A 21,440-nucleotide genomic window follows, 5' to 3' on the forward strand; every position below is an offset into this window, starting at 1 on the left:
ATGGGAAATATCATTTAAGTGTATAGTTGATTCCATTCAATAAAGTAGCCTCCTCTATCCCTCAGGTGTTGTTGCCTGAACTTAAAGTTAGTGACATAATGTAAGAAACTAATGCGTTCTGCAAGACTGACATTAATTACCAATGACAGCCTTCATTTGTCTCACTGAATTTGAACACTTAACTTTTACTTAAATATATTTACTCCTTCTCCTGGGTTGAACCATTTCATAGAACTATGAAAGTTTGTGATAGTTTATGTGAGGGGAATGAGAATGGAAGAGACAAAATAGGAACGGGGAGGAGCCCTGAGGATGTCATGGAAGAGGGAAATGAGTGCAGAAAAAGAGAGAGAGATTTCTAGGGGCATGTCTACATGAATGGTTTCCTACTCCGAATCCATCCTAGTTAATAGGATCACTAGATACAAAAGAGGGCAGGGCTCCTGCAGCTTTAACTATTGTGATGAAGAGGGAATTTCACCAGGTACTGCATACATATAAATGACACCTGCTGAAATTCCCTTTTCTATACACCCGTTAAAGATACAGGAGGCTTGTCCTCCTTTTCATAGGGTCACCCTATCCATGCTAACAAGGGTCTCCAGGCAGTGTCAGAACATCTGTGCCTTGGAAGGGTGCTGGTAGCAGAGAGAGGACAAAGCTGCTGACAGTCTCCTTGTCTGCATTCCTGATAACTTTTACACAGTGCAACAGCTATGTAATTTCAAACCTTGGACCCAATTTCAAACTTTGGACCATTACAGACCCCCTTTGGATGGCCTTGTATATTACTTAATTTGTGAAGCACATACAGCCAAGATTTCTCTCTGCCACGCCCTCCAGAACTGCCATTTCATGCTTTACAATCACTCCTACATTCCTGAAACGTAAGAAGAAGAAGAAGAAGAAGAAGAAGAAGAAGAAGAAGAACAACAACAACAACAACAACAACAACAACAACAACAACAACAATTTATAATTCTGATTTAATAAGGAAAAAAACACTGATCACCCCTGTACAGCACCATGTACCTAATGGTGCTAAATAAATAAATAAATAAATAAAAATAGTTTTGCATTGTAAACTCACTTAAAGCACAGCACCATCATGACGTCAGGAATAAAGAGCGTCATCACACGGGGTGGGAGGCGGAATCACATTTGCTTACCTTCGCTTCTCCACCCACACGTTTGTTCCTCATTACTTCCTCTTTTGAAAAAGGAAGTAAACAACGTGCACGTGTCCCATTCAGTGGGCCGTTTTGATCCTGCTACTTCTGCACACAGCAGGAGACAGCGGCAACTTACAGCATTAAAAATAAGTCAGACTTGCTGTGGTGTTTTTGTGGCACGAAGAAGGCTAGAAGAGGCAGGAGGCATGCAAGAGGCAGACAACATTGTGAGAGGGACCTGTGAAAATCTGAATGCCCAGTAACGAGTGTGAAATAAAATGCTCATCTGAAGGAGCTCAAAATGGACTTTGCTTCTGTTGCCCTTTCTCTGAATGATCATTTGAGGGGTGCCCTGGGCTGTGGGGCTCTGGCCTTTTGCCTCAAGGTCCAACCCTAACTGTGCCAGTGCTTTTGATTACAGTAGTGAGAAATAACCACATCTAAAATCTATTTCAAATTAGATGCATCGTTAAACAGGACCTTGATCTTGTCTTCTAAAAAATTAAAGCAGGCGGCAGAGGAGAGGATTTTTGCCAGCAATGCAGTGCACAGGGGAAGTTTGATCCTTTTCTTCTCAACTACAATACTAATGAAAATAATCCCCCACTCCACCCAAAGCCTCTATGAGCCCCAGGGGGGGAAATGGAAAAAGACCCAACCATTACTTTACTTCCAAAGCATGTTCAGAAGCATTCAAACAGAGGCACTAGTCATAGTCAATAGTAGCATTTTTCCCCCAAACATGAATGTATTTCCTCATAGATCCAGCATTTGTAGCTGCTAGTTGATCGATTGGCGCTTCATTGAATCTGCATGGGAAAATGAGAAAAGAAATAATTGTATAGCTCAGGAAATAAAGCAATTGAGTGTTTAGAAGTTTAATTAAACATTTCCTCAGGGATCTTTCTCTCTCTCTCTCCCTATTATGTCTTTTAATTTGTTTCATACTGAAAAATCATAACATGCCTAATATGGATTTGCTTAGCCTTACCACTGTTCTTTTCAGACTAAAGGCATCATTATCGTGCCTGGTGCTGTAATATTAGCATTAAAGCAGGCACTACCTACCTACTTAATTATATAAATGTTTAACCATCATTAACTGGATTCTGTATGTGTGTGTTTTTATTTTGTAGAAAAAAAGAATTCTAAAGGGCTCTATTGAATTGTCCAAGATCAAATGCGTAGAAATGGTGAAAAGTGACATCACTATTCCATGTCACTATAAATATCCTTTCCAGGTAAGTGAATGTCAGTCTCATAAACAACATAAGGCATAGGGCTTATGCATGTTCAAATATCGCATAACTTAATTATACACCAATAAGTTAATATTGATAATATGCACATTTTCAATGTTATATTGGATCGTTTATTTATACTGCAGTTAATACACCCAACCCAGATTTTGATTTCTAGCAATGCAACAGATAATCTACATACAAAATGAGCAATTCCTATTTGGCCTGAATTTATTTTAACCCTTTTTTCCCCTGCCATAGATTTTTCATGACAGCTATGTGCTGTATGTGTTTGCTCCCAGCCAAGCAAGCTGTCAGAAATGGGTGTTGACTCTGAAAGAAGGTAACTGATATATTTATATATTATTTATATTTATTGATTGATTGCATTTATATACCGCCCCATAGCTGAAGCTGATCGCAGTAGAATCCCTCAAATCAATACATAATTCCAAGATCCGTGCATTTGTGGCACCTTAAAAGACTAACAAATATAGTGTTGCATCAGCTTTCATAGGTCAAAGCTCACATCCACTGATTTCATATCAGTGCAAACCTATGACACTTCCCCAGGGAGTAAATTCCATAGGACTCCATGGAACTTATTTCCCAGTAGTTGTACATAGGATTGCACTGTTGAAGTTCTTTTTGGGCCCCTCTCTTGCTCTTGGTATACGTGTATGAAAGACAGAAATGCAGCCTTAAATACACTTTTAACATATTTTAAATTAATTGGTGGCCATGCAGAAAGGTGAAATCACATTTCATTCTTCATGCTATTTTTGTGTCACCTTTGAGCAGATGCATGTGGTGGAAGAATTCTGGACTGTATCACTTCAACCCAGCTGCCTATGGGAAGCCCACAAGCAGGACATGAGTGCAATAGCAGCTTCCTGCTCATATTCCCCAGGAACCAGTATACAGAGGCGTACCACTTCTGATGCTGGAGGCAATATATTGCTCCCATGACTAGTAGCCAATGATAGCCTTAGTCTCCAAGAAGGTGTCTAAATTGTTTTTAGATTATGCTTTATATTATATTTTTAAGCTTTTGTAAACCACCCGGAGAACTCTGGCTATTGGGTGGCATAGAAAATAATAATAATAATAATAATAATAATAATAATAATAATAATAATAATAATGCCTTTTGTTCAGCCATTCAAATTGGCGATCATCACTACACCACATCACTAAATCTTGTGGTAGAAAATGCCATAGTTTACCTATGCTCCGTGCTGTGTGAAGAAATGCTCCCTTTTGTCTGTCCTCAATCTCTCCCGCCCCACCCCCAATTCATTGGATGATCCTGGGTTCTAGTATTATGAAAAAGGGAGAGATATAAACCAGTGTGCAGTTCTGCATGTAGAGTGTATGGCCAAGTGGAACACATGCTTCTATCACACCTTCTCCATTCAATTCCCAATCATTGGAAGTTTATATAAATTTTGGAGGGTCTGTAATAAGTGTTTTCATCATAACTTTACCTAACTGTAAAGGTTGTTGCCATATGCTGGGGGTATTTAACACAATCTTCATTTTTCCATCCAACTTTTTCAGAAACTAGGAACAACAACAATTTGGTGACAAAGTTTCACCCAAATTTTTGGATGGACGGACGATGGAGATGTTGCTCTCAAGCAGAAAAGCTGGCAACCGGCTGTGTGGAATATGTTCCAGCCAAGACTGGTATGTCATTAATTCTGGATGTCCTAATCCCCCTTGAATCAGTACTTAATGAATGGTTTAGCCTGGTGTAAGATGCCAAACATGTTCCTACCTCTGGTAGTAGATATCCAGAAATCTCTAAATATTAATTCAGTATATTCCCTAAAAAGACAGGAGTGGGAGAGAAGTTCAGCAATACCTGTCTTTTAAATTCCATAATGCAGGGATAGGCAACTGGTAGCCTTCCAGCTGTATGAGATGGGTTGATGGGAGTTGTAGGCCAAAATATCTGAAGTTACCCACTCCTGCCCTAATGTTTAATATTGCGACTTAAGAACATAAAAAGAGCCATATTGGATCAGACCAAGGGTCCATGTAGTCCAGCATTCTGTTCACACAGTGGCCAATTGGCTGTTGACCAGGAATCCATAATCAGCACCCTCCCACCCATGTTCCCCAGCAACTGGTATATATAGGGGTTACTGCCTGGGGGTAGCACTTGACTGGGGTCTTTGGCTTGGCTCACTTGTGCTCACTTGCACTCACTTGGTTCACTCAGTGTACAGTTTGAATCTCTAGCATAGATTTATTAATTGGCCTTGAGATTAGAAATTCTTAGCCTCAGTACTGCACATTTATAAATCTGGCAATTGACTACATGCTTTATTCCTCAATAATATTCTGCACAGGTGTGGGTTATACACCCATATGACTTGACATGCAGGTTGAATCCAGATTTAGTCATACTTTGAGTAAACCCATTGTCACCAATGTGATTTTTGTTATGTCTAACTTCAGTCCCATTGATTTCAGTGGGTCTGATTAAAGTATGGCTAAGTCTGGATCCAACCCAGTTTCTATGCATCTAGGCTTACTTTGCTCTGCTTGCACTTTTAGTTCTTGCTTTGTGCTCATTTGTAATCTGGATGATGTTAGATTGATAGTAATTTGTATTGGGTAGCTGGGGATTTGTGAGCACATGCAAGAGTGTGCATCCTAAATAAACAGAACAAGTTTTGTGGACTCCTTCCACTTACTACTGGAGTTCACTCTTGTGCGCACCAAATTCCACCCCTTCACTGCTAGGCCTGCTGTACTCGTGGGTACGTTAGACTGTGCCCCTTCCCGTGGCTTCATTCACTAGTACACAAGGCTCTGCCCTAGATGCAACAAGCTCCACCCATTTGCTGCTGAGTCCTGCCTCTGGATATAACTTTTAACCGCTCTGGACCCCACCTGTGGGCTCTACTGCATTCGGAGTTGAATAAATACCAAGCCGGTTACCTGAATTTTGTCTATCAAGAACTGGCAGTGCTACTATGAAGACAATGTGCCTCATGCAGGGAAGGATCGGGCCCTACATATCTTCCTCATAACAACACTGTATTATTATTATTATTATTAATAATAATAATAATAATAATAATAATAGTAGTAGTAATAATTTATTATTTCTTACCCGCGTCTCCATTCTGCTCAAGGCGGGGAACAACAGTAAATATAAAATACATAAAACTGTTTAAAACATCCTAAAATCCCACTAAAGAGTAAGGAAATTAGGTCCAAAGAAGCCCAGGTTTGAGTAACAGAATAGCTGGTGGCATAAGTATTTCTAATTTTGGAATGGTCGAATATGAATCTCACAAACAGAATTTGCAGATCTACTTGGAATTGATTCAAGTGAGTATTAGCTGGAGGTCAGGCAGGCTCCAACCTTGTACTCCTTTCGGCGCCTCCTGAAAACATCTTTATTCCAAGAAGCCTTTCCTTAATATGCAGCCTTGAATCTCTGTTTTTTGCTTCTTTTAAATTTTGTTTTAACTGTTTTATTTTGTTTTTTCATTTTATCTTGTACACCGCTCTGAAATTTTTCAATGGGGAGCGGTATATAAATATTCTAAATAATAAATAAATAAATAAATAAATGATGGTTACAAAGCATTACTGCACAGTAGCTCTAATCACATTGAGAACTAGTTGCTTGCAGTGTCTGCCAATATGGTTAAGTAATGATTATTATTTCGTCCCTTTCCTTTCTCAAACTCTGAGCCATTGAAGATGTGACCAGTGACTACGGCAAACATCCAGTTCTCCCTGTGAAAATATAGCCATCCTTTGGTTATTTGAAAACATCCAGATTCGTAGAACACCTATCATTTCCTCAACTGTTCTTTGTGCTTTGGCTCATATGTAATATTGTTTTTATTTATCTGTTTTCAGTCTCCAAGAAACCTCTTCCTCCAACTCCAGGGAATAACGGGGTAAGGACAGAAAAATGTGTAGTGCACAAGGGATGAGACATAACATTGCCAATATTCAAAACAAGGAGGCTGAAGCTCAGTTTTAAAATTTGATTTCAATTTTTACATTTCAAATATTATTGAATGGCTGCATAATTTTTGTTATATAGTTTCACTTTTATAGCATGTCTCTTCAAATATTTCTATAATATTTGCGTGTTTTCAGAAGAGCAGGTATACGTTATGGGGGTTTTTTACTTAATTTTTTTATATAGTGATTTGTTTTGGGTGGTGGCAGTGGGTGGGTTTAACAGCCTTTCGGAAAAAATGTAGTAATGGATTGTATCCAATGTGAGTCCAACAAGTATCATTTATTCCAATGGGTCTACTCTTAATTGGACAAACATTGGATACAACGCATGGATCCAGAATTGGATATTATCACATGATACTTTTTTCCCTTTACAGGTTTTGAGTGTAGTATTTCATAATATGGCAACTAAATAACAAATTTGTTTAAATAATATATGTGGTTTATTCACTCAATTCTACAAATACTATATATACATGAACAGTGGGCTACTATGTGTAATCCCACTGCACATATGATGTAATGCAAGAGGTTGCATATATAAATATATGCATAATTCTGGCAATCTTTTAACCTTAAAAGAGGGGTAGAAAGATTTCAGAAATCTGGCACTCGTTTATACATCCAGATGTATTTGTTGTAGTTCATTTCGTGTTTTTAATGTGTTTTGTTAAAAAAAATGTTTTTTGCTTCTTCTGAACAGAAATTATTTATTGACTCCAAGGAAACTCCAGTAATTGCCATTTATGACTACAGTGCCCAGAATCCCCAAGAGCTGCCATTACGGTGCAATGAAGAATATTATGTTATTGACAGCTCTGAAGTCCACTGGTGGTTGGTTCAGGATAAAAATGGGTAGGTATCACCTAGAAAGAAGCATCCAATTTCTTTGAATGTTTCTTCTATTTTTAATTACAGCTCTTAGTAAGTTAATAGCAACACAGTTTTCTCAAAGTCTATTGTGTCTTACTTTGCTATTTCCTCTAGAAATATTCTTGGGCTATTGTGCAATACATGAAGAATGCAATCCAACATAGATTTAAGCATTTACATATATGCTGAAATCACATGTTGGAGTCCTTTTGTAAACCCAACTTGAAAATTTACCCTCTGAATCCTCTGTTATTGTAAAGAAAGTTTAATCCGCACTTGTTTATGCCTGAATTTCTAATATTCTAATGTCAAGGTGTCTTATTTTGAACAGCCATGAAGGATATGTGCCAAGCAGCTATGTGGTAGAAAAATCACCAGAAAATCTGCAAATATATGAGTAAGATGTTTTTGTTTCTTTGAATGCAACATTATCATTACCAAAGCACGAGGCTTGATGCAAGATCCATTAATTATGTGGCTTTTAAATCAGCAAATGGAGGTGTAAACTCGTTCAAATTTCATTTCATGAAATAAATCAGCATTACCGAGCTAATGGCAAAATGTTAAGTGGTCAAGGGCAGAAAACTATTTCAAGCAATATTTAGTCTGATGAATGTCCTTCACTGTAGAGAGCATATAAAGGCAATGGCCATCCTAAGCCCCTTTTCATTTGACAGATATAGTTATAGCCACGCAGTTACTTTATGCACTGAACATTCAGAATCCTGTTTATTTGTGATGGCACATTAATTCTGAGTTGCTTAGTATATTCTTTCCAAATTAGCATTTATCACTACTTGTGGGGCCAGTTCCATTTTATGTGTAGTGTTCTTTTTTACTTTACTGTTCAGAGTAGGAAGATGTAGGTAGCCCTAATAAGGCTAAAGTGGAGGGTTTTAAAACTATAGCTGGCTAGCCAAACATACAATGCTAAGACTCTTTGGTCATTGCAGATGGTACAACAAGAGCATCAGCAGAAACAAGGCAGAAGCACTGCTCAAAGAAGAGGTAAGGCAGATCCACTTAGGTGGCAGTCCTCTTTTATTTTACATGGTCAGATCCCGCTCCGCCCGCCCCCCCCCCCCAGTGCTTCATTGACTTTGAACATATTGGAAGATGAAGTCAATGGGCAAATGAATTGAGCATTTCAAAAGCCACAACTATCCAAACTTATGTCACTTCTTTGCGCTAATCCCTTCTCAACCATGAAGCTGTCTGAGTAACCTTGTGCTTTCTGCCTGACCTGCATCACATGATGGTTGAGGAGATCAAGTCTGAGCATAACCACTACTACCTGACAATGCCCTGAATTTCTTTGGAGAAACATTGACGTTGAAATAGGAAATACCTATCTAGCACAGAGCAGGATGAAATTAAATGTCTTGCGCCAATCACGCACTTTGAAGATTTGCTCTTTCCCTTCTTTCTAAGATGTGTTCCTTTTAGCCAGTTCCAGTCCACAGTGGGGGCATCTTTATGCTCAGCACAAGAGGGGGTGGAGATATGAAGGAGGGAAGTGGTGGCATGGCTGTAGCTACTTGGTTTCTGGATTCTGTGTTGCTGGGTCACTGCTCGTTAGGTCAAACTTTCTGGGTGTTTAGCCTGGTCCTGGCTGGTTTGGGGTGAGGCCAATGATCACTTGATGCAGAAAAGGCTGTAGGACTTCTCTCTGCTGGTTCACTCACAGGCCACAAAAGGAATGTTCAGTGTTCTTGCTTCCTTCCTTCCTTCCCTTCCACTTTGGGGTATTATTATTGGCCTGTGTGTTGTGTGTTTTATTGCTTTGCTGTAGATTCTCATTGGCCCCTGACTGATGGAGTCAAGTAGGAGTTTTATCTGGCTCCCTACTGGCCATTGGGACCTGGGGGTAGGGGTTGCTTTCCTCATAGTAAACAATGTATGTATTGTATATTGTTTTTAGGCTGCCTCTGAGGGCATAATCCTCACAAGGCTGCTTACATAATAATAAAACACCAGAAAAATGCACTAGATTTGTAACAATCGTAAAAGAGCAGCATAAAACCAATATATAAGCCGGGTAATTCCACATATTATTTTTTAAAAAACCCAGCTGCTTCCAAGTCTAGTCTAATGAGTGTATCAAAACACTAAAACATTTTCCAATCTGGTTGTTAATTTCATACCAGCAACTCTAAAAGACTTATAGAAGGCAAGTTGAAACAGGTAATTTTAAAAAGTCTTGAAATGAGATGTATCATTTCAGATAACAATCGTGTGGTATCATATTGACTTCTACCTCTGTCATGGCTTTATTTGTTAAAAGCGGATTTCATGCGTGGGCAGAGACCATAATCTGAACCCTGCACACCTCTATGATGGGAGTGGGGGAGGTCCTTAAAAAGCCTTGCAGGGACAGGGCTCTTGGGTCAGGTTACTTTTGGTGACTGGCATGACATCTACACCTCCCTAGGTGAGTGGTTGCAGATGATCATAGAAGTCCACATCATCTGCCAGCAAGTCTTTTGAGGATCTTCAAGTAGCAGATGGGCTGTCAGATCCTCAGTGTGGATCTACTCTTGTGTTGCCAAATTCTTGGAAGTGTCACTGATAAAACTGGCCTGTTTAAAACCCGTTTTGGCGTTTGTTCTTGTCCTTCTTCACTCCTGCTTGCTTACCACCTCAGGCATAAATTCAGATATGAACTCACTGCCTTATTTATTATCACATGCAAGTAACCTGGAAGGGATTTAGGGGTTTCAGACTTTAAAAGTCCTCTTTGTACAAATGTAGCCTATGCAGTAATAACTTTATTCTGATAGGTTCTGCTCTCTTCTATCTCTTTGCAGAGCAAGGAAGGGGCCTTCATGGTGAGAGATTCGAGGCAACCCGGCACATATACAGTCTCTGTCTTCACAAAAGCTTTAAGGTAATTACAACCTTAGCCGGCATTTGCATTGATTCATTTATTTGAGAGGATATTTCAACATCTGTGTCATAAAAGTTTGCCATACATGGCAAGTTTCTGCACTTCTCTCCCCCTCCCAAAACATGCAGGTGAATTGTACATTTTTGTAAAAATTAGAGCATCAGTTAAAATATTCTTACATTTCGATTTTCAGCATGAACAAAGCAAACAACAACAACAAAAAGCCCATGCAGGATGTTGCAGTTTGAAAAATGCATACATTAATTTACTTGACACATTGCGCAAAGTATATATTTGAAAAATGGTAATTATACATCAGTTTGACCTAAATTCACATAATTTTAATTGGACTTCAAATACCAAACAAATGTACTCTGTGAGATTTACATTCAAGTAATTCATTTAGAATTGGATTATAAACCAGAAGACCAAGGTGTATGTATCTGTATTAAAATGCATTACCAGTTTTCCTTGCTAGCTTATACAGACCTTACTTTATTAAAGAGATTTCTAACAGAGACCACCCATCCTGCCAAAACTACTAACTTCCCTGGGCTTCTAATTCCCCCCCCCCCTTAGAAACACTTTCATTTCTGCCCATGTCTTCCCAGTAAAAAAAAAAAGATGCATATAAAATCCTCTTTATTATTTGATCTGATGTAGCAATAACTTTGCATGCCTTGAGAAAAAGATAAATAACTGCAGGGTGGATAGAGGAAGGGTTGTAGTAGATATAAGAGTCTGGGAATCTTTTTCTTACATTAGTAATGTGCAGATTCCTAGTAGTTAGAGGTATGAGATATTTGATGAGTGGGGCAGACTCTTATATCAACGTAGGTGATCACGTAGCTCAGACTTCCGACAGGGTTGTTTCATGCAACGTCTGGAGAAACACTGATTCCCACATGCTGAAATGGAGGAGAGCTGAAAAGAAGTGAAGCAACTAGCAAGGCTGGACAGGGTGGGGGCCTATCAAACTTTTAAATAATTAAAAAAGGTATGAAACATATCTCATCCCAGAGTTCCCAAAACTGTTAAGTTTCTAATAACTGTTTCAAGAGACCACAATGTTTTTATTACTTTTTGAAATACAAAGGCTGCAAGAGTCAAATAATATTATTTCATTTTCTCCAGAGGCGCTATAACCAGGATGTCCCCAAAGTTTTATCAATGCTTGGTAGTTTACACCTCAATCTACACTTGCTTGGAGTTTTAGCTGCCTCTGTTTTTGAAAACAACAATTGCATTCTCTCTCTCTCTCTCTCTCTCTCTCTCTCTCTCTCTCTCTCTCTCAGCAATGACAATAACCCAGTTATAAAACATTATCACATCAAGGAGACAAGCGACAGCCCCAAGAGGTATTACCTGGCAGAGAAGCATGTTTTTGACACTGTCCCAGAACTGATCAATTATCACCAGCACAACGCAGGAGGTATGTCCAGGCAGGAAAGGCAAGAACAAGAGGGAGGCCATTTTGAAATAATATTGTGCATATTTAGACAGAAAAAAGGCCTACAGTTCCTAGCATGCTCCCGCCAGCGTTGCTGCCTGGAGGGATACTGGAAGTTATAGGACTTTTTCAGTGACAAAAACATGGATGGTTATTTCAAATCAGTGTGTGAAATGTGGCCCTAATCTACCACCTTGATCTCTGTGCACTCTTGGCTCCCTTCCTACAATGGGCACTCCCTTCTGCCTCTTTCCTTCAGCCCTATATATTCTTCTCCGCAATGCAGGTCTTGTTACACGTTTGCGGTATGCTGTTTCCTCCTGGAGAGAAAAGTCCCCTATAACTGCTGGGTTAAGCTATGGTAAGCAGACCTGAATTGACTGTGTTCATTATTCAGTTATATTCATTTCACTTACATGATAGGTTCAATTGTCTAAATCAGGGGTGGGCTGAAGGTAGATCTCCAGATGTTTTGGACTTCAACGCCCAAAAGCCTTTGCCAGCATGGTCAGGAATGCGTTGAAGTCCACAAGTCTGGAGATCTCCTTTCTACCTACCCCTGGTCTAAATTACTGCAGGGGCAATTCAATTACCTCTGGCACTAAAGTAACTTCAAACAAAGAAGCACACACCAACAGATGGATCAAATCACAGAGATATAGCTGTGATTTGCAGCAAGTGTTTTATAGGATCTTAAAGACTAACAAATGTACTGTGGCATAAGCTTCCACACCTGACCATGAAGGCTCTGGCAGTCTTTAAGGTGGCACAAAACTCTTTGTGTTGTATCCAATGCTAGTTCTACTTAGAGTAGACTCATTGAAATAGGATAGACCCTTTGTTGTTTTCAGCAATGATTGGGATCATAGAATACTCCCTTCAGAGTACAAGACATAGAATTATAGATTAGGAAGAGACCAAAAAACATCCACCCATTGGCCTTTTACAAATAAATTCCTAGGACCTCAGTGTTTGAGAAGATTTGGAGGGCAGCCATTTTCATAGTATCATCAAATTGTTGAGTTGGAAGGGATCACAAGGATCATCTAGACCAACCCTCTGCAATGTGCAGGAAAACTAATTAAACCATCCATGAGAGGTGGCTGTCCAGCCTCTTCTTAAAAACCTCCAGAGATGGAGAACCCACAACTTCCGTAGGTAGACTGTTGTACAGATCCTACCATCAGGACGTTCCCCCTGATATTTAATTGGAATCTAGGTAGCCATTATTTTGGGTCCTAATTTCTGTGGCCAAGGAAAATAGATCTGGACCATCTTCCCTGTGGCAAGCTTTTAAATTACTCAGTCTAGCTAAAGATAATAACATAGACAAAAGCATCTTAATAACTTGACCAAAGGAAGTTTCTTCCCAATTCCTTAAGCTCAGTTCCATGTGCCAGCAGCAAACACATTTGTTTAAACCTAGTTTGCTCCAGACATATGTGTGTTAGGAGAGGGGGAATCCAGTTTTTAGATCAAGGTGAAGCTTGATCTAAAATTCAAGGTGAAGCTTGAATTCTCTCCACCATTTACTTCCTGTAACCTCTCCCTCAGGTGCTTTTTTCCCATCTGGGCTCCCATCTGGTTTCAGAACGCAACTAGGGAGAAACTGGGAGAGAGGTTTCAGGGTGGTAAACCACAGGTGAGAGGAGAATTTAGCACCCACCACTATCGCTCTAAAATTGGACCTCCGCTATATGTGCTTGGTGCAGACCTAAGTTTCAACAGGTGTATCTGTGGCCATCATCTGTAATTTGAACTTGTCTACTTAAAACACCCACCACTGAAGTCATGTTACACAGCCATTTCTGAAAAGTCACATGGCATAACAACGCTAGTAGTAGTAGGGGTTCAATCATCTCAAAATGTTCTGTATCCTAGCATTTCTGAAGCGGAATAACGACACCTTCGAAGGCAGGGGGGGCAGAGTAAATATTGTGACAGAGTGCTAGATTGGAAAGTGATGAATTACTATCTGAAACTAAACACATCCCATTACTATCATTAGTATGAGGATTACAAAATTAAATTTTAAATAAAATCACCCAGAATGTTTAAAATAATCGTCATAGCTGGGGTATACTGTAAGAGGCCCTCCGCTGCACGCTTTTTCTGTCATAAAGTAATAGCCAGGTTTTGATGTCTTCTTCTGCTGCCTCTTCCTAGGAAAATGGATGATAAATCCTCAAGAGCTGACATTTGAGCAGGAGATTGGTATTGGTCAGTTTGGGGTGGTGCATCTTGGCTACTGGCTTGACAGGATGAAAGTGGCCATCAAGACCATTCGCCCAGGAGAAATGTCAGAAGAAGACTTTATTGAGGAGGCCCAAGTCATGATGTAAGCAAAACAAATTACCTGCCAACGTCAATAACTTTCTGTGAAGTCTGGAGTTCAGAGCAATGTTGAGTGAACCTAATGTTACATAAAGAGGAAGCACATCATCTTGTACATGAAGTTGAATGTTAAGCAGAATCATGGATTTTGATCCTTTAGTGTGGCATAGCTAATGTAAGCTTTTGGATAATTAAAACACTGTTCCAGTTTTTTCCTTCCTCCATAGCAGAGTTAACTGTTGTCTGGAGCTGCCCCTTTCCAGCATGTAACTCCTCTGCTGAGGGAACTGCACTGGCTGCCTATTCGCTACCGGGCCAGGTTTAAGGTTCTTGTACTTGTGTACAAAGCCCTAAACAACTTGGGACCAGGATACCTGAGAGAGCGCCTTCTCCCTTACCAACCTGCCCGGTCACTGAAGTCATCCGAGGGCCTGCTCCTGGTGGTTCCACCTAGATCCATCCTCCGATTGGAATCTACCAGGGGAAGAGCCTTCAGCGTGGTGGCGCCCCTCCTGTGGAATTCCCTGCCTCTGGAGGTCAGGCAGGCTCCAACCTTGTACTCCTTTCAGCGTCTCCTGAAAACATCTTTATTCCAAGAAGCCTTTCTTTAACATGCAGCCTTGGATTTCTGTGTTGTTGTTTTTTGCTTCTTTTTAAATTTTGTTTTAACTGTTTTATTCTGTTTTTATTTTCATTTTTACCTTGTGCACCGCTCCGAAATTTTTCAATGGGGAGCGGTATATAAATATTCTAAATAAATAAATAATAAATAAACTGTTGTGCTTCAAAGGCAAACTGGAAAGCTGTAGTATATAATGAGTTCCATCACACTAGTGATTTATCACACTCTCACCATGCCTGGTATGTGTTTTTCAGTGTGGTACTCACATGCCATCGTCCCTGTCCTGCGCTCATCTTGCCTCTTCCATTCCCTTTTCTGTCTTATGTTGGAGCAGGGAAAATCTGTTTCCCCCCCGCTCCGTATGCAATAGAGCCACTCCTCCATCCCGTGTATTGCTGATCTTGCGCTATATTGGACCATCCTGTTTTTTGTTGGGGGCGTGTGTGTCAAAGGGTGGTCTCGCTGACAAAAGAGGAGGGTGGCATGGTTCTCCACTCAACTATGAAGGGGAAAGGAAAGAGAGTACCGAAACACCCCACAGAGAAGGTGAGTGAGACCGCCGCCCACGTCTGGGACTCGGTCTCATTCAGCTCTATGGTTCTTACTCCTGTGTAGGCATGTCTAGGTTTCCTGACCATAACACTGCCGGCTTCCCATTGCTATGCCAACGTTGACCACAAACTTCTCCAAAAACTAATTGTAATACTTTTCTTCACTTATATTGTTTAATATGATCTTAAGGGAAAGCATAGTGTGCTGCTTTACCGCAATTATGCAGTTTCAGGCTGCTGTACTATTGTATTTACACAGAAATATATATATATATATATATATATATATATATATATATATATATATATATTTAAAATTAACTGCAGGGGGAAGGAGAACATAGTGGGTGGGGCGAGAGATTTTGCCAGCATGGTAGCAATACAGGTGAATTTTGCTATAATTTTGAAATACTATATTTCTAGTCCTCATGGTCAGCAATGAAACACAAAGAAATCACATGATCACAAAGAAATGTGACCTCAACATTTCTAAAAGGATTCAGAATTCATAAAAGAACTCATAATTTAAATGGGCCAATAATTTGAATGGGCAATTCGCGATAATTGGGCAGTTCACAATTAAATTAAATTATTGTGAACTGTCCAGAAAGCCTTGCCTATTGGGCAGTATAAAAATGTAATAAATAAATGAAAATAAAGAGGTTAGCTTGCCCTAGATGATAAAAAGAAAAATCTTGTTCATTTTGTTTTCATTGTGACAGCTGATACTACATAAACCCCTCTTGAAAAATGAGAAAATGTTGATTTTGATGTGACTGGTTTTGATATTACTCAAACGAAATGTACAACTTGAAAATCATAATTACGCAATGCGTTGGATCCAGCATCTGCCTTCCACTTGTGGAAGGTCCCTCCACCCATTTTGGAGGGATCCCCCACATACCATAGCTCAACCCATTCAGCAGAGTCGCCTGGCTCTCTGTAGAATTTTCAGAGAACTGAGGGGTGGGCAGAAGGTAAATTGGATCTAATGGTTGATCTCTAGATGATTTATAGAAGATTGGCAAGTATTTCTGACTCCCAGTTGCTTAATATTAGCAGCAATAAAACGATTCCCCACTGCCCTAAATTATAGTTCTGAAATAAAGAAAGTTTGGGGTAGATTTGTGTGTGAAAGGACATTGAGCTCCATTCAATTTTGGTACACACAATGCTACTGATGCTACTGGCTCAAAATTCTAAGTATATATCTTTTGCACTAGGTGGATCTCAGGGTGCTCATAAAAAGCAAAGAAGCTCCTGCAAGCATCTGCCCATCCCTCTTCTGGCTCCTTCAACCGAGATCCCATGTTTACTTTTAGAGAGGTTTAGGTAATACATTTTCCTGGACAAGATTTGTTGAGGAAACTGTATGAGCACAGTGTTCTTCAGTTTTTAATCTAATTTCACCCAGGCTCTAGGCTTTAGCAGAAAATAGAAAAAGGGTCAATGAAATTTTGTTTATATGTCCAAGCAGTGGAGAATTGATTTTAGTTTTCCAGAGATGCACACAGAGGTGATAGAAGTGTAACAGAACATTCTCCAGGACTCACACTTTCTCTTCTTTAATTTGTTTATATGCCCTTCCTGTGTCTGGCTTTCTTAACTTCATATTCATTTTCTTGCTCTTTTCTTCAATTTCCTGTGGAATTTGCCCATATATCAGTTTTTGCAAAGGACTCGACAACACTGATTTCACGTTCTCTATCAACAGGAAGCTGTCTCATCCCAAATTAGTCCAGCTGCATGGGATATGCATGCAACAAGCTCCCATGTGTCTAGTGTTCGAGTTCATGGAGTATGGATGTCTGTCTGATTACCTAAAGGGCCAGCGGGGGAGCTTCTCAAAGGAAGACCTCCTGGGAATGTGCCAAGACGTGTGTGAAGGAATGGCTTATCTGGAGCAGGCGTCTGTCATCCACAGAGACCTGGTATGTCTGGGTTATGTCTGTGTCACATGTAAATAAATCAGTAGCTCCTAAAGGGAGTAGAACATGAAATGATTGCCACATGCAATCCTTAATTTTGAATAATTTGGGCTGCACCAGATATTCTGCCATTTCACTGTTTGGGCCAAAAGTAATGATTGTGGGGCCTGATATAGATGTTTCTAGGAAACTCATTCAGTTCTGAGAATATTTACCTTTTTGGGCTATTTCTTTTTTCTTTGGGTTATCACTATTATTATTTTTCTTTGGGTTATTACTTCTTTTTTCCTTCCTGGATTAACATGGATTAATCTAATTAGAGATCACTCACTGAATGGGATAATGTCTCATCACTATGAAGCCAATCATATTTAGCTATATGATGACAGCAGTGAGGGAAAACAGAATCACTTGAAAGGGAGGTCAAAATTCCATGGAACAATTCATGATCCAGCCAATCAGGAATCATGCAGTGAACAGGATGATCTCATTATGCTACCTAGCCAATTAGATTAGGCTATATGATGATGTCACTGAAGACAGATGAAACCAATTGAGAAAGAGAGAGAGTGTGCACGATTGTGAAAAGTAAATAGTCAAATATTTTTACAACTGCAGTTGAAAAATTGTCTAAAGGCTAGGATGCACTGTTATTTTTCAATATGGCTCAAAATGTTCCTGAAAAACAGTGAGTAGTTTCTGCTTAGCCCGGCTAATATCCTCCTTCTATCCCTTCTCCATAGGCTGCTCGAAATTGTTTGGTTGGAGAATTCCAAGTTGTCAAAGTGTCTGATTTTGGAATGTCACGGTAATTTGAATCTTGTATGCATAACTAGCCATTTATTTGATGGGTGGAAATCCACTGATGTTGTTCCTTCCTTTTGAAGTGCATCCAACATCAAGCCTATTGTAGTGGCAAAACCTACGTTTGGTCTGGACTGGAGCTCATCTCTGCTCCATTTTTGCTACAACTTCCTCTAACTCCTCCCTCCCTCGACAATCATTTTAAAGAAAAATGAAGGAATCATTCTCCATAGTTTAGCAACACACTGATTTCTTTTGCCCCACTGTCATCTCGAATCAAACATGTTTTGAAGCACTGTGAAAATCTATAAAAGCTGTAAGCTGAGACAATAATGGGATGCCTGTGAATACTATAGGCAATGACACCTCTATCATATCACATTCAACCTTCTGGGAAAAACACATACCCTATCATTTGTAAATCACTACCCTGCCTAGTATCATCTGCTATTTTCCAGGCATAATTTCATCAGTCACTAGCTAAACATGCTCCTGGTGGTTCCACGTGGACCTGTGGCCTGATTGGAATCCACAAGGAGAAGAGCCTTTAGTGTAGTGGCCCCTTCTCTGTGGAACTCTCTGCACCTGGAGGTCAGGCAGGCACCAACACTAGGCTGCTTCTGGCACCTCCTGAAAACATCTCTGTTTTGAGAAGCGTTCCGCAACTGCCAAGCCACTGTTTTTTATGGCTTCTTTGTTTTTAAATTGAATAATTTTAATTTGCTTTTTAAATCTTCTTTCTTTTACTGTTTATATCTATGTACACTGCTCTAGAATCTGTGTTAAATAATTGAGCAGTATATAAATGTTGTAAATAAATAAGTTGTAAATAAGTTGTAAATAAGTTCCAGTTGTACTCTCTAGCCCACCCAAATTCTTTCCCCTGACATAAACATTCTGAAGTTCCTGCTTTTCTAAATACAGTTAACAAGAGGTGAAGGAAAACTAGTACTCATAATGCCTGTGAATATCTTGACTATAGCAGAATTACAATAAGCAGTCTATTTGATTACAACTAATACTGCAGTACTGGTCATAGTACGAAGCCAGTTAAGTAGTAATATCACTGTTGCAATTGTTAACTTTCTTCATGACATGGTATCGGGGGCCATAGACCACGTAAAGCTCCATCTGACAAGCGATTTATTGCACGTTCATTACTGGGCACTCACGGAGTTTTCTTAGGTCCCTCACATGACATTGTCTGCCTCCCACACACTTTCTGTCCCTTCTGGCCCCTCATTAAGTCCGATGTTTTTTTTTTTAAATTCGGAATTGCTGCTCTCTCCTACTGTGTGCAGGAGAAGCAGCACCATTAGAACAGTGGACTGAACGGACCTCATGTTCATTGTGTATTTCCTCTTTTGAAAGAGGAAGTAACTGAGGAACGAAAACACGGGTGGAGAAGCGAAGGTAGGGAGCGCGTTAGCCCCCGGTGTGATGGAGCTTTTAGCCTGGTTTCTCATCTTGATAGATCTTACCAGTGTTAGTGGACCATGGCTACAAGGAGCCAGTTCATATTGTGTGAGCGTAGGAGACAGTAACAAATTCATGCTTCTATGATGTTCTGAGAAATGAATTTTATGCATGTGATCTGCCACTGAACTACAGTCTTTCCCCATGTACAGTAGCATCTGTGAAATGTGACACTGGAATTATGTGGCCTTAAGCATATTTGTCTGTTCTAGGTATGTTCTTGACGATCAATATACCAGCTCCATGGGCACCAAATTCCCCATCAGGTGGTCAGCACCGGAGGTTTTCTCCTACAGCCGGTATAGCACCAAATCTGATGTCTGGTCATTTGGTAAGAGTCTTTAATCTGAAAATTCCCATTCTCATAATCACTTTGAGTGTTATGCTTCAAGAACTTTTCCTTATACTGTTAGTTTTACCCTACCCAGTGCCTGTTTACCCTACCCTGTGCCTGTTTGCTTTCTCTTCCCCTCCTTATTGTTTTATTATGGTTTTATTAGAATGTAAACCTATGCGGCAGGGTCTCTCTATTTACTGTTTTACTCTGTACAGCACCATGTACATTGATGGTGCTATATAAATAAATAAATAAATAATAAGATAAGACGTTCTGGTCACTTTTGACATATCATTTTTGAATGAGAACACAGGAAGCGCCATGGTGGATCAGACCAAGGGTCCATTTAGTCCAGCATTCTGTTCATACAGTGCCCAAACAGATGTTGACCAGGAATGCATAAGAAGGACAAAAGATTTATTTATTTATTTATTTATTTATTTATTTATTACATTTCTATACCGCCCAATAGCCGGAGCTCTCTGGGCGGTTCACAAAAATTAAAAACATTCAAAGTATAAAACAACAGTATAAAACCATAATATAAAATACAATATAAAAGCTCAACCAGATAAAAACAGCAGCAATGCAAAATTACAAATTTAAAACACCAAGTTAAAATTTATTTATAGACTGTTAAAATGCTGGGAGAATAAAAAGGTCTTCACCTGGTGTCTAATAGCATATAATGTAGGTGCCAAGCGAACCTCCTTAGGGAGCTCATTTCACAGCCGGGGTGCCACAGCAGAGAAGGCCCTCCTCCTGGTAGCCACCTGCCTCACTTCCTTTGGCAGGGGCTCGTGGAAAAGGACCCCTGAGGATGACCTTAGGGTCCGGGCAGGTACATATGGGAGGAGGCGTTCCTTCAGATAACCTGGCCCCAAGCCGTTTAGGGCTTTAAATGTTAATACCAGCACTTTGAATCAGGCCTGGACCTGGACTGGCAGCCAATGAAGCTGGAAAAGGAGTGGCGTAATGTGGTCTCGTCGGCCAGTCCCTGTTAGTAAACGTGCTGCCCTGTTTTGTACCAGCTGAAGCTTCCGGACCGTTTTCAAAGGCAGCCCCACGTATAACACATTTCAGTAATCCAAATGAGAGGTTATCAGAGCATGGATAACTGTAGCTAGGCTATCTCTGTCCAGATAAGGGTGCAGTTGGTATATCAGCCTAAGCTGATAAAAGGTGCTCTTTGCCACTGAGTTCACCTGTGCCTCAAGTGACAGTTCTGGATCCAAGAGCACCCCCAAACTACGGTCCCGATCCTTTAGGGAGAGTGCAACCCCATCCAGGACAGGGCAAACATCACCTCGCCAGACAGATGAACCACCCGCTGACAGTACCTCCGTCTTGTCTGGATTGAGTCTCAGTGTGTTAGCCCTCATCCAGTCCATTACCGTGCCCAGGCACTGGTTCAGAACAGTCACTGCCTCACCTGGGTTTGATGAAAAGGAAAGGTACAGCTGGGTATCATCCAATAGGATTTACAAACCTATTGGAAACTACTCTTTTTAATGCCAAGTATTTTAAGCCATATTTGGTTTAATAGTTCCCATAGACAGAAGGAAATTTGCAGACACCAGCACTGTCCGTGATTTTTTATCGCTCCACGTAACATGGTTTGCATCTGCCATGGCATCATGCTTCTGGTGAGTTTTTATGTTTTGCTATTCGCCATTGTTCCTATTTTCTACTCGGTTATTAAACAACCATACTATGAGCTGGATCTAAATATCCCAGCCATGAGAACTAGCCTGCATGTATGAGTG

At 40.1% G+C, this 21,440-nt stretch overlaps 1 protein-coding gene across 2 annotated transcripts in view; it reads left to right on the forward strand.

Moving 5' to 3' along the window:
- Positions 1–21,440, forward strand: part of ITK (IL2 inducible T cell kinase) — a 36,405-nt gene that overhangs the window by 11,970 nt on the left and 2,995 nt on the right. Inside the window, exons 2-16 of one of the 2 annotated variants that reach the window (XM_063123332.1) lie at positions 2,309–2,413; positions 2,675–2,756; positions 3,974–4,102; positions 6,302–6,342; positions 7,007–7,042; positions 7,137–7,267; positions 7,617–7,682; positions 8,239–8,293; positions 10,093–10,172; positions 11,468–11,604; positions 11,909–11,983; positions 13,789–13,960; positions 16,844–17,060; positions 17,801–17,865; positions 19,550–19,668. In XM_063123332.1, the coding sequence (XP_062979402.1) occupies positions 2,309–2,413; positions 2,675–2,756; positions 3,974–4,102; positions 6,302–6,342; positions 7,007–7,042; positions 7,137–7,267; positions 7,617–7,682; positions 8,239–8,293; positions 10,093–10,172; positions 11,468–11,604; positions 11,909–11,983; positions 13,789–13,960; positions 16,844–17,060; positions 17,801–17,865; positions 19,550–19,668 (1,510 nt within the window). Of the gene's footprint in view, positions 1–2,308; positions 2,414–2,674; positions 2,757–3,973; positions 4,103–6,301; positions 6,343–7,006; positions 7,043–7,115; positions 7,268–7,616; positions 7,683–8,238; positions 8,294–10,092; positions 10,173–11,467; positions 11,605–11,908; positions 11,984–13,788; positions 13,961–16,843; positions 17,061–17,800; positions 17,866–19,549; positions 19,669–21,440 lie in introns of both variants that reach the window. The other variant, XM_063123331.1, reaches the window with a different exon arrangement.

The sequence above is a fragment of the Elgaria multicarinata genome, chromosome 3 (genome assembly GCF_023053635.1).
Source record: "Elgaria multicarinata webbii isolate HBS135686 ecotype San Diego chromosome 3, rElgMul1.1.pri, whole genome shotgun sequence".
In the NCBI taxonomy this organism is placed as follows: Eukaryota; Metazoa; Chordata; class Lepidosauria; order Squamata; family Anguidae; genus Elgaria; species Elgaria multicarinata.